Source organism: Falco cherrug, chromosome 7 (assembly GCF_023634085.1).
Source record: "Falco cherrug isolate bFalChe1 chromosome 7, bFalChe1.pri, whole genome shotgun sequence".
NCBI lineage: Eukaryota > Metazoa > Chordata > Aves > Falconiformes > Falconidae > Falco > Falco cherrug.
The window spans coordinates 53,230,145-53,243,795 of NC_073703.1; the positions used below are offsets into that span (position 1 = coordinate 53,230,145).

Genomic DNA, 13,651 nt, shown 5'->3' on the forward strand with positions numbered 1-13,651 from the left:
GCTTGAGGGAGCAGCGGGCAGGCGCGCCGGGCGGCCGCAGGGAGCCCGGCCCGGGACGCCCCGGCAGCCCCGGCCCGTTCTCCGCAACCCCGGCCTTAGTAGAAGCCCCTGGGCCTGCAGAGCGGGTGGGGAGGCGGATGTCCCCGCCAGGGGCACAGCGCAGCAGTAGCTCCTCGCCCCGCCGGCCGCCCCAGCACCCGGGGCAGCGCTGCCCGCCCCACCTGCCTCGCCGCCGAGGCCGGGAAGGGGTTAAGAGCCCGGGGCGGGTGATGTCAGTTCCTGCGCTCCTCGGGAGGGCCGGCTCTGATATTTGAGCCGGGCTCTCCCGCTCGAAGGAGAGCGCTGGGAGAATGGAAAAGTGCTGAATGGGACAGGAGCGGCACCGGGCACCTGCCTGCCTGCCAGCCGGCGCCGCGCAGCCGCCCGCCTCACGGGCCGGCACCCCGCGGCCGCACGGGGTCCGGAGCCGCCGGACGCCGCCGGCTGCGCCTGTCACCGCCCTGCTCCGGCGGGGCGAGACCCCCGCGTCGGCCAAGGTGAGCGGGCGGGGCGGCGCTCCGCGGCCCGGGTCCCCTCCTGGCTGCCGGGGGACGTGTCTGCCGGTGGGCAGGGGACGGTGGGGGGCTGCGGAGGGCGGGTTTGTGCGGGGCTGCCTATCGTAGCCCTTCTCCCCGCCTTGACTTTCTTCGAGGCGGCGGTCCGGGGACCGACGGGAGCGTTGTGAGGGTGATGCAGTGTCATCTGTTAATTGAGTCTCGCTGGCTGAAATAAATAGGTTGGTCCTCGGGTGTGGGGCTTCGGTCCCTGAAGCTGCACGGAGGAGGTGGGGGGAGGAACGGCCGGGCGAGGGGGAAGCTGCAGCCCGCGGTCCCTTCCGTGTCCCCGGTTCGCCCGCGGGTGTGAGGGGCGGTGGCAAACCCAGGGGCGCGCTTCCCGCCTTCGGGCGCCTCCGCCGGCCGTGCCACCCGCGCTGATGCGGAGGGACAGTTCTTTTACCACCCCCCGACCCCCATCAAACCTTGCCCTTCCCACAGCTTGTCACGTTATTTCTGCCCCCTGTCCCCCTCCCCGTGCCGTGCACGTGCCAGGCCGCGCTCACGAACGAGAAATGACTGTGTGGCTGGACGACTCCAGCGGCCTCTGGGTTAAAAAGCTGAGGGGTGAAACTGTTTATGGAGTGGAAAATTGGGTGACTTTGGGCAAGGAGTTGATTAATAGTCTGGGGTTTCCACATGGAGTTTTGTCCATTGCCCGTACTGGTGACCCTCTTGGTGTTGATGCAGTGACATGGGCAGAAATCCCACTTCCTTCACATGTTACCTTTATTACATTTCTACTGATTCCTTTTGTAGTAAGATGGTAGTAAGAAGTCAGACCAGTATTCAGCTCTGGTGTTCAGGAGGGGTCTGGTGCATTTTACTGGCAGTTGCTAAGAGCTGCACTCCTGTGCTGACTGAATCCCCTGTAACAGCCTGGGTAAACCGATTCCTGAGCTGAGGAGATGCTCTTGTTTGAGATACAGAAACACTGTTTCACTCGTTTGCACTGAGTGAACAAAGCTGCAAACACTTGCATTTATACCTGCACCTGAAAGTCTTCACATTGATTAATTGCTTTTTACTCTCAGAAGGCTTTTCAGGTGGAAATACATGAGGTCTCTGAAGTGTTGTGAATTCCAGCCTGGATCCGCCAATATCTGGGACATTGGCTTATTCTGGTCTAAACCCCCTCCAAAACCCCATGACATTCTGATGTAAATTTTATCTTTACCAGAACTACAACTGGATATGGGCACTTCAAGTAAATACATTCTTATTTATTTTGGATATAACATTTACTGTCAGAACTGTCTCTGATGTCCATCAAAACCTACAGATATAGTAAAAACTAGAGGCAAAACCTACAGATACAGTAAAAACTAGAGGTCTCATCTCTGCATTTAGCAGCTGGTTCAGTCATTTTTCCCTGGCTTAAGTTCTAAGGAGTCTGTAGCTCCCATTAACTTCACTGGAAGTTGTTTGATACTTAACACTGAAAATCAAGCTACTCTTTAAGAAGCGTCTGTATGCATTTAAGAATGAAGTTTTGAAAAATCTCAGCTTGGTTGAACAAAGTGTCTGCCTCCTGTTTACCAAGTTCTTAAAGTAAGAATACTTCATCTGAAAGTATCTGATCCCCAACTTCTTAATATGCCAAAGGGGGGAAAAAAGGACCACTTCTGTCTAACTATATAAATATGGTTCATATAACAGTATAAACTATTTATCTGTTATGGAAAGGACCAATATTGGGGGCGGGGTGGGGGGGAATCAAAGTACTTAGTGGATTAAGATGGTTAAGAATTACACAAAAAGGCATGTGAAATGGCAGGTCCAGTAGCAAGGATTTAAAGTCTGTCAAAATAAAGTCGATATTGTAATTCATAAAGTACAAATAAACTGCTTACATTCAGGAGAGTGAGGGAGAAGGAATGATGCGTTTAACAGTAAATGAGAATTCAGAATAAATTCGAAGTCCTAAATTAGGGTAAATGTGAGACAGTTTGGTACAGTATTGTTCCGTGAAAAAGGGTAAGGTTTTAGCTAAAGAGAGGAAAAGCTGTAAATCTAATCTCTGGTCTTCAGAAATCATTTAATGTGATGCCACATGGGGAAGTTACTAGCTTAAGTAGAGGAGATGGGGATTAATAGAAGATTTATAAGACAAAGAAATGACAAAAGAGAATGTGACAACACTGTGCTGAACCAGGGGCTGTTAGAAGGTAGGTATCTTACTGGGAGAGCTGGCTGACCCAGGGGATTAGTAAGGATGAGATTAATGACACAAAGTAAAACTGCACATTAGAAGTAGTAATAAAGTGGGTACGAAACCTAGGAGAGCCCTACTTAGAAACAGCAGAGGAGGAAAAGATCTGGATATACTAATCGATCACAGGGCAACCATGGGCCTGTTAAAATTTACAATAGCCTGTAGTACAGAGATTCTTGATCTTGTGGAGATTTGGCACAGACCTGTACTTTATTAATCTGTTCCAGTATCGTTGTAATGGGCCCCCTGTGCTCCCATGTCTGGCACTGGTGAAGGCAGCTGAGATTCTTCTGCTCCAGTTGCGTTGGCTTGTCTGTGAAAGTTGCCCACGAGTATAATGTGGTTGTAAAAAAAGGCAGATGCAATCAGGTGAGGTGCGGTTCCCCAGGAGAGTGGAAAGTACTAAATGCCTTTACACAAAGCTTTGGTGAGGCTGCATGCTGCCTTTCAGGTGCAGTTGTGGTCACCCATATCTATGAAGGGGAGCAAGAAAGATGAAACCTAACTCTCTTATATGATGTGTGCTGAAGCTGAAACAGGTGCAGAGGGAGAGTGGTGAGCTTTTCTTATGAGACTAAAAGAGCCTCTTATCTCTAGCTTTGCATAATAAGGTCTTTTAAGAGAAGCTTTTGATATCTATAAATATACCAAGATGTAAATATGAGGGAGGGAAAAAAACTAGCGAAGCTGAAGGGCAATAATCTACAAGAATGAACAGATGCAAGCTGGTTATGATTATATTTATGCTGGTAATTAGAAGGCAGCTCATTAGAGGGGTGAGGTAGAACAACAGGAATAGTGGGAGCAAAACTGCCTACATGGTTCTAGGGAAAGGGCTGTGTTAATTTATGAATGGGATTATATCATGCAGTTGTCTACAGTGAGAAGGAACAGGACAATGATTCAGGACATCTATCCTGGTCTTAAAATGCCCCATTCTGGACAGGAAGTCTAGTTCAACCAGAAATTATGGACTGTCTGAGGAAATTACTTTTGCTGTGGCATAAGCTGTGTGGTAAATCAGATTCATTCTACTTTGTGCCATTAGGGTTTATCCCATTCTTTCATGTGTCCTCTTTGGACTTGAACTCTATGAATAAAGACTAAAATCTCTTTCTGCCTGGTATGAAAGACAACAGAATTTCATCCGAGACCTGAATTACTATATCCAGAACAGAGCTGGCTGTAAACAAACTTAGGGTGGTGTAGGATCTTTCTATGACTTCGTGTACTCTTTTGGCTTAAAAAGGACTGGTAGCACTACTTTAGAGGGGAACCCTACAATGTTGTATGTCAGAGGTAACCTGGCTAAATGCCTGGCAAGGAGCTAGGGCTAGAGAGTAGATCCATGTGGTGGACTGGGCTGTCGAAAAGGATGGCCTCTGTATTTCTGTAAAGCTGCTTGTAGGATACTGGTCTTTCTTCCTATCGCAGGGTGTTTTCAGTGATGCAGTACTGGACGTGAGCGTTCCTTTTCCTTGTTTTCCTTAAACCTACCTTCTGACCTGGGATAGTATTTCACATATCACTGGAAGGGCAGGCAGCTTGCTGCTTGGAAAACTTTCTGTTACTGAACATAGCAACCTGTGTATAAAATAACTTGCAGGTTATGTTTGTAGCTAAAGGGTATAGAAGTGTCTTCCTTAACTCTTAACAGCGGGGATATAGCTGGGTAGTGTTGTTAGCTGTGTTATGTGTACTTACACTATTATGTATACTTAAGGTAATTTGAATCTCAGGTCTCTTACATGCAAAATATGAGCCAGATGTCCTGGCAGGTGAGTAAAACTAGGGCGACATTTTAAGCTTTCCCACTGTGCAAAGGCAGTTGTGAAGGTGGTGAGACTGGATGACTTCACCGCTCTCTCCCAAGTCTTGGTCTGTTACTTTAGTCCCAGTTCAGAAAAGCGCAAATTTTGCCTGTGAATGGGTGAGAAGTTCCTTTAAGTATGGATTTCAGTGTTTTGATGAAGCTGATGAACTAATAACTGTTCTAGCTTTGCACAACATTTGTTATCGTAGAGTAATACAGCTGGCTGCTGGACTACACACACTGAGCTGATATTATAAACCTTCTTGTGAGTGTTCATGAATGCCTGAATTTGATTAAGGACACTTATTACCTACATTTTACATACTTTGTCTTCATTGTAAAAGATATCTGAAATGTTTAAATAGTTATTGAGTAAGAAAATAAAACTACTTTAAAAACCACAGCTGTTTCCACTTTGTGGAGTTTTGTATATCTCCTGATGTCTACAAGGACTTTAGCCTATCGCATGTTTTGTCTTCAGCCCTAGTTTATTCCTGGCTGGGATCTCTTTGTTTTAACAGAGCGATTGTTAAGATACTGTAGTATAGCTACTTTTCCACTTTTATTGTGGACTGACTATCAAGTAGTTAGCGGCTGGGAACACTTGCTTCGTACATTGCATCCTCTTAACACAGTCTGTATGAGATAAAGCACTGGTGGCCCAAGTTAGTAACGGGTGTGTGGCGTGGCGTGAGTTACATTTAAGAGGTCTTAGTGATTTGAGAGTTTAGAGCTGTGCTGGTACAAAGTGGGCAGGAGTAAAAATACTCCTAGTCTACAGGTAGATGCTGAACAAGGCTGTAAGGATGGCAGTAAGGCTGTTTGTAGTATATACAGTGTGATGCATTAGTAAACTATTTACTTACTCTAAAGGTAAAAGTTTATTTGAATATTTATCTGTTATCCATTAAAAGAGACTTCTGGGAGACAGCAGTATCAATAACCTGGACAGTACCATTTCATTTTCTGTTTGCCAAAGAAAAGGCCTTTGTTACCACTTCTGTAAGATGGACCAAAGAAGACTAGGCATAAGGGGTGTAAGGTTTGCCTGTCTAAAATATGTATTTTTTTCTCCTTCTCTTTTGTAGGATTTTTAGAGCACCTCGGACAACATCCCAAATGGATGATTAACTTCACAATGGCAGAACTCACAGTGGAGAGTGGCAGCTGTACGGACTGGCAAAAGCGATGCCTTGCACTGGAGTCTCAGCTCTTCAAATTCCGTTTGCAGGCAAGCAAGATCAGAGAGCTGTTAGCTGAGAAGGTGAGACAGTGGTGGCTTCTGCTTTGTATTGAGTTATGGCACGAAAGCAAAAAGTTCCTAAACACAAAGCTATCTAGTGAAATTGTTACTTGCAGTGAGGATCTCTTCCTTGATCACAGCACGTCATTGCACTGTGCTTATCACTTGAGATATAGAGATGTGACTGACAGTGGTGTAAAGTAGCATTAGTGAAAATAAGAATTTAGCCTTGTTTACTGGAAAATCACCAGGTATTCAGACTCTACTGGAAAACACTGTACCAGCAAGAGTCTGGTTATCTAAAGTGACTGAGGCAGCTGTAGAGCAAAGATGGATATTTTGGATAAGAACAGCAAGCAGGATCAGGACCTGGCTGACAATAGAAAAGCTTACAGGAGTGCAAATTATGCTGTAAAGTTAAGACTGAACAGGGGTACATGTAGTGCATAACATTGCATACCCAGTCAAAATATTCTGGGGATACTGAAGAGCAGGACCAAGATACTTTGAGATCTGCATGTTAGAAACTTGTCTGGCATTTGTGGGTTTAGAGGCATCTCCTACTAATCTTTCAAGTGCACTAAGTGAACTTGTTTGCAATCCTAAGGGAAAGGACTGGTGAATATTTGAGGGTGGTGGGTATTTCTGTCATGGTGTGGATTTTTGGTGGTTTTATTTACCTTCGGTTGACTTGGCTTTCAATTTGAATTAAAGCTTTTTCACTAACCTCTAATTTGCATAAAATTTAAGTTTGTAGGTTGCTGTGGGGTTCCTTCTTTGTTTCAAAATGTGGCTTTCACAGTCCAGTCCAATATTGCTCAGCTATTCAGTTACTATTGGAAAGTGAGAACAGTTTCTTTCAGTCACAGTCTGCTAATGAAGTTGAAATCTTTACAACTGGCTGCAGTTTACTCCAAATGCTTTTAAGCTGTACCTGATGACAGATATGTTCTAAACTCACTTTTGCTCCATTTTGTATTATGTAACTCTTATGTGTATATTCTTCTTTGTTGGTTTTGGATGTAAAAATCTCCAAATGGTATCTGCTTCAGAGTGGAGCAATTTTCATCCTTGCTTTCACTGTAATTATGTTTCCACTGATGCTGTATACTGCATGCAACATTCATTCTACCCATCATATCTTAAGAAATAATGCGATTTTAAGCACCCTCTTCATCTTTTTGAGATAGCTGCTGAGTTGGACCTTAGTGATTACTTACCTTGGGAAACATTGGAAGCAGCTGTGAAGTCCATTTAGATGACGTTGTATTAAAAAAACCAAACAAACACAACAGTATGGATGTGGTGCAGGTCTGGTAAAGTTAACCAGTATTCATGCAATACTTCACATTTGCTGCATTACGGAATATGTGGCCCCATGGTTTATTAACTTCTGTTTTGAGAAACTTCCTGACTACCCATCTACAAAAACAACAAAAAAACCACAACCCACCTATCAGACTTTATTTTTGGAGAACAGACTTGTCAAATCTTTTGACTGTCTGTTTGGGGAGGCTTGTGGGCTGTGGCAGAGAATGAAATTTTCATCTGCTTTAGGGGTTTCTCAAGGAAAGGGCCTGACTGCCATTAATCCAGCCTTTCTGTCGAAGCGATGTTCCCTTTGTTAAGAATAAGGAGCAGTTTGGTTCAGTGATCAGGTTACTCTGTAACTACTTGTACAGCCCTGTCACAGGCTTACTTGAAGGGTCAAAGAGCTAGCAGGTCTGCAATTCCTGCTCTGAATGTCATGTTGGGAGAGCCTTGGGGACTGCGGGGCAGCTCTGGCAGGCTGTCCTGATGCAGGTGGACTTGAGGTGCCAGAGCAGGTGCTCAGCACACAATGCTCACATTGAATACTACTGTTGGGAAGTGTTCTGTGCCTCAAGTTCCCAAATGCTCTGCAATTACTTGATCACAGACCCTCCTTACCTCCTTCTCTGTTGCCACAGGGCTCCCCAGTAGTCACAGCAACAGGGGCTCCTGTCCATGCTGCATCCTTCTCCCCTTCAGATGGGTAGTGATGCTAAACTGAAGGAAGTGCATGCTTTGTATATAGTGATGCCAGCTCCAAGGATTTTTATCATGGATTTTAAAGCACTTGTGATTTAATTTTTTTTTCTTATAGTTCTATCTGTGAGAATGTAGAGATTCAGACATACTGGAGAGAGTACTGCACTTCCAAAAAACATTTGGGGGGAGAAAGATCTTGAAAAATGTGAAGTGGGCTCAGTTTGAAGCTGTGCTGCCCATCTGGGGTGATCCTCTGATACAGTTTACAGCAACAGGAAAAAAAAAAAAGTGGTTTTGCCAGTGAAAGTGAAGAGCAATGTTAACAGTGGTGTGATACTTGCTCACCAGCTAGGTTGTCTCAGAGGTCTGGAAGCTACTGATTGAAAGGCTTGAAAACCTGATCCCCCAGTCTTAAATTAGTCTCTATAACCAACCTTTCAATTTTAAAGCAGATACTATTATTTTAACTCACAAAAAACCCCAGCCCAACCACTCATGCCTGGCATCAGTAATACAATATACGCTAACAGTTTAAATACTACAGATTTTGAAAATCCGCTTAGATTGAATAATCTAGATCACGGTTCAGAACATGAGGAATTTAAAACCCAACAGTTTAACTGCCAGTGCCCTAGTTCACATGGTGTGAACTTCCACATTGGTAGCCCAGTCTCAGCTGTTAAGCAGTGCCACCCAAGCTGTGGAGAGCCTGGCTGTGAGTCACTGTGACAGAAGGACCTCAGCCCCTGGCCTCCAAGACAAAGCTCTGCAATCCTGCTGGACTCCTGGAGGGTGTGAGACCCCTGGGTCCTGCCTTGTGGACAGTGGCAGGGATCTAGTCTCTTGGGAAGCAGGCAGTTTCCACTCTTTCTTGTACATGCACAAAGAAAAAGATACTCCTCTGTTGGTGAGTGACATAGCAAGCCGTTGCCTTGGCAGCAAGTTGACCTGGTTAGGAGTGAGCTCTGGAAGGGAACAACAGGAGGAAAATGAGGCTGAGACATGCAGGAACTTTTTTCACTCAATTTAGCATGTTCTGAGCCATCAGGAGAGGGCAAGCCTCTGTGAATGAATGGTTGATAGGAGGATCTTCTGCAGCATTTAGAAAGGCCATCTGGGTAGCTTTGAACCTGCTTCTGTCTTAATTCAATAAACAATGACCATTTGGGAAAAGCCTCTTTTGTCTCATGCAAGCATGGCTATACAGCTGGGCTTGTTTCTCTCCATACAAGCTGTCTGGGCTAATGTTTGGGAGAAGAGTTGAATTTGGCTTGGTCACTAAGTTTTTTTATGTGACCCGGGACAAGTTGCTTAGTAGCATTTGTCAAAGTATAAAGCATTTTTAACGAAAGGACCCACGTAGATATCAAGCATTATTAGTAATTCATTGAAGGACTTGAAAGAGCCTTACAAGCATGGACATATTAAATCTGAACATACTCCGGTGAGACAGCTGACACTGGGGATGGGTGAAGTAATCATTCTGTGTACATGAGAAACACAGCAGTTATTTAACAGTTCATAGTAGGACAACCCCAGCAATGTAGTACAGGAAGTTAAGAAATGTATAAGTTCATTTAGGGCTACAGAGGGGATTAGGGTGACAAAAGTAGTTGATTGAACTGGAACTTAGCCAGGTCACCTTGCTTGCACAGGAAGTTTCATAACTTTTTGGCGATGAGGAATGATCCCAACATACATTCTCTGTCCTGATCAGGATCCAGGACTGCTAGCAATGTGAAGCAAACTGTCATGAGTCACATGGGACGTGTTTTTCAGTTGGAACAGTGCTGTCTTCTTAAAATAACATGAATCTTCCATGGAGACTGCCCACCTTGTGGAGGATTGAGTTATTAGTCTAAAAGGATAGATAGCCTTTGGGAAAAGGCTCAGAGATTCATCTAAAGTCTGTGCTGGTAATGTAGACACTGTCAATTCATCAGGAAATTAGCACAGGCCATTGATTCTGAAGCTGGTCATAAAAAGCCTTTGTTTCACAAGGTGTATTATGTCTCCAGTTAGCATCTGTCTTTCACCCTTATAATTTGCTGCTACCTGTCCATGGTATGACTATCCAGAGATTAATGCATGGGTAGATCACTGTTCCTAATGGACGCAGGCTCATGTGGTAACCCAGACCACTGCTGTTAGTGTTAGATTGCCTTGATCTCAGTCTCTAAAACTCTTAAGAGATCAGGTCCTTTGGTCAGAGCAGTTTTGGCTGGCTGTGCAATTTTCTGTGGCATCTCTCCGTTCCTCTGCCAAAGAAGTGTCCTTGATTTGAACATTAAGCTGCATAGGCTGTGCTGTCCTTCATTGCTCTACTGAAAAAGCACCTGAGATGTGTCATGCTAAATATGGCATTCCTGATCGTCATGGTTTGAATTTGTCATGGCGTGGCTTTTTTAGTTATATGACCCTTGATGTGTCTACATATATGTACCTTTCTGATATGTTTGTCAAAAAGTGACAGTTTGCTCTTATGATCAGTGTGTATGTACAAAAAGGAGAGTTGTCTTGTTGCCATCTGAAGGAAGGGAAATGGAAACACAGGAATGCTGTCATCTCCATTCTGGGTGATCCACCTAAGAGGAGTAAGTCACATTTTCAGAAGTATTGGCTTGGTCCTCATAGTGATCAACCTGGATACTTGGCTCCAGTGCTTTATCAAGAATCAGTAATGCATTGGAGAGAAAAGAAGCTCAGTTCCCCTTACAGTTTTTCTGCTTGAAGCATGGTTCTTTTAATCTTCTGAAGCTGCCTCTATGTTGTTCCTTCATTAGTAAAACACAAGTAAACGCTGGAAACTCTGAAGCATTCCTCAAATTTTGCAGTTTAGTGGATGAAACTTAGTGTCACTGCCTTAATATTACTGGGCTTAAATCTGAGACTCATCAAAGTAGGGCAGGTGGTAGAAGATAACTTTGCAAACATTGAATGAGATCTTTAGTTGCTATTTAAAAAAGATGACTTGGCTCTAACTGTAAGTTGTTAGAGGAATCCCACGTACTGAGAATGAAGTGATGTACATACATTTAGAGTACAATTCTAGTCAGTGTCCTTTGACTTCAATAGCAGCAATACTCGGATAAAGAATCACAGAATGGTCAGTTTGCAAAGCTTTTTAAAATTAAAAGAAGCATAGGAAAATTAAGATCATTGTTAATCTTGTCAGTTACGAGACTGGTGGTTTTGAAGGCAAAGCAAAAGTATTTGTTGGTTATTATGTGGCATCATAAAGAACCTGCTATGAGCTTTCCAAGACGTGTTCATTTTTACTTGCCAATGTAAATGAATCCTGGCTGAAATAAAACCAGGAAAGAATGGCACACTGTAGACAGGCTTCTTGCAGGGACAGCCCATGGTGTGTAAATTGTGGAGATGGGGTCAAGACTTTGAGACTATTCCCTTGACCCGTGTAATAAATGATGAAGCACACTAATGAGAAAACAGTTCCGGTAAATTCCAAGTAGGGCAGAAGACTGGAAAAGGTCAAAGGCTTTTTCTCCTGGTCAAAGCTGTGCAGTTAACCCAAAAGATGCCAAAGATCTGTAGACCTGCACAAGAAATGAAAGATTCCTGAGTAAAACAGGTGAATTTCCAGGTGATATTAACTTTTACTTCTTTCTTCCCCCCTTTCCCCTCCTTTTCTTCTGGCTCTGAAGATGCAGGAATTGGAACAGAGAGTGATAGAAGCAGAGCAAAGAGCTGAGGAAGCAGAGAAACAGGTAAGAGATTCTCTTATGATTGCTCTGGTACAAGCTAGCAGTAACTTACTCTGAATTCCCTCTAGTCTAGCATACAGACAGCTCTCTGCAGTGCTGTGCTTTGTTAGGGAAATACTGATTTACAGTGGTGAATGGATTTTCTGGTCTACTTCCCAGGCTTTGAGCCTGAGCTATGAACAGGTACCTAAATGTGTTCCACCCTAAGTGAAAACCAGCACCGTATATTTACCTCGGCTTCACAGCCTTTACCCCCTCATACAGGGTAGGCATGCTTGGTTATGGCAAAGTAAGGGGATATCGTACTTCAGGATTAAAGCATGGAGATACAGCTGTCTGGCACGTCCTCAGGAAACAAACGCTTAAGAGTATTGGTAAGGATTTATCTACAAGTAGAGAAAGTTCTGTGAAGGAAGTAAGGGTGTGTGTCTGCAGAACCTATCAGCTGTTCTGGATTTTCATTTTAGTAATTACTGTTCTGGCTTAGGAGCCCATGGAGAAAAACAGTAAGAGCTGGATTCCTGGCATATTACTGTAACCATCTAAAAATTAGGCATGTTGTCCAAGATAGTCCTTCAGTGCTTCTTCAATAATGGAGAAGGGTGGAGGGAGAGACTTCAGCTTGTGAACAGGTTACAAATAATAGACTTCGGGGAAGCAGACGGTTGTACAGTCTGCACTGTAAGGAGTATTATAAAAACAAGAGCCAGGAAGGGCCAGGTGATCTGAGCTCCTGCATCACTGCAGACTGCTGCTGAAGAGAAGGTTTGAAGTGAACCAGCTCCCTCCAGTTGGACAAAAGCTGCAGGACAGAGCATTGAGTTGGAGACTGAAGCACAGACCTAAGCCATGCATGATGGCCAAGAATGGCTGTCAAAGATGACTTCAGTAGTGAAGGGCTGAATAGGCAGTGTTCTAAGCACTGGGGAACATACTGCCTAGGAATCAAGAATTTGAAGTACCTAGTAAGGTATTCTGTCTGCAGAATGTGCTATTCCATGCCAGTTTGATATTACATCAAGATTTTTTTTCTGACCAGCTTAAATATAGGAAAGATGCTATGCCTAGTCACTGTGCTATGATCTTTATGCTAGATCAGCAACTGCTTGTCAAGAAGAGTTGTTCTTGAGAGTGGTAAGTCCATGTGCAGCCAAGATAGGCAAAGGTAACATTGTCGCTGTGACAGCACCAGCAGGAAATGTAGTTATTGCCATAGGCCAGTGGAGGAGGCTTTGTACCAGCAGACACATCAATGTTAGGTATAGAGTGTCCATGATATGGTGAGGTGTGATGACGGTAAGGGAGCAGATGGAGAGCAAGTCAAGTCCAGGTCAGAGAATGCGCAAGAAAGGGAGAACTTGTCTGGGAAGGTATAGGAAAAATGAGGTTGCCTTCAATAACTTGCCACCAGCAGTTCTGTAGCTGTGCATTGGCAGGTCCTAAAGACTAGCAACCCTCAAAGTTTGCCATTCCAGCAGCCATACCAACATCCAGAGGTAAGTGTTCCTAGAGAAATACTTCATTGCTGCCTGACAGCCTGAAGAAGTGACAGCATAGGAGTAGGACCATTCCTTTCCACTAACAAGTATATTCACCGTGAATGAGAAGCAGCTGACAAATGAGGGCTCCACATCAAGTGCAAAATCCCTTGTTATCTTTCTCTCCAGGAGTCTGGGGGGTTGGATTTGTTAATTCAATGGGCTCCCTGTAGCTGCCAACCTCAATTAAGGGAATCACATGTTTGCAGTCCCCTCTCTGAGCCTCTAGTACAGAGTCAGCATTTGGGCATCAGACAGAAGGGAGGGGCCATTTCTTTTTACTATAATCACCCTAAACTCTAATGAAAACACATCCGACTCAGCAGGCTTTGTTTTCTGGCTCGGATGTTGGGTGCCTACCTTTTTGATTCAGTTATGAGGAAGAGGCAGTTTGCTTCTCTGCCTAATGCAGGCAGACAGGAGGACAAAACACAGCTTCTACAAGTATGAAGTGTAGGCTGCTCAGCAGAGCATGAGTAACTGTTGCACAGACTTTGTGAAGTGCTCAGATCAT

General features: G+C 44.4%; 1 protein-coding gene across 1 annotated transcript in view; it reads left to right on the plus strand.

The window, feature by feature from the left end:
• Window positions 1–282: 282 nt before the first annotated feature.
• The window catches only part of PLEKHH1 (pleckstrin homology, MyTH4 and FERM domain containing H1), a 53,843-nt gene continuing 40,474 nt past the window's right edge, over window positions 283–13,651 (plus strand). Inside the window, exons 1-3 of the mRNA XM_055717016.1 lie at window positions 283–536; window positions 5,710–5,885; window positions 11,540–11,602. Coding sequence (XP_055572991.1) covers window positions 5,745–5,885; window positions 11,540–11,602 — 204 coding nt within the window. The 5' untranslated portion in view covers window positions 283–536; window positions 5,710–5,744. The remainder of the gene's footprint in view (window positions 537–5,709; window positions 5,886–11,539; window positions 11,603–13,651) is intronic.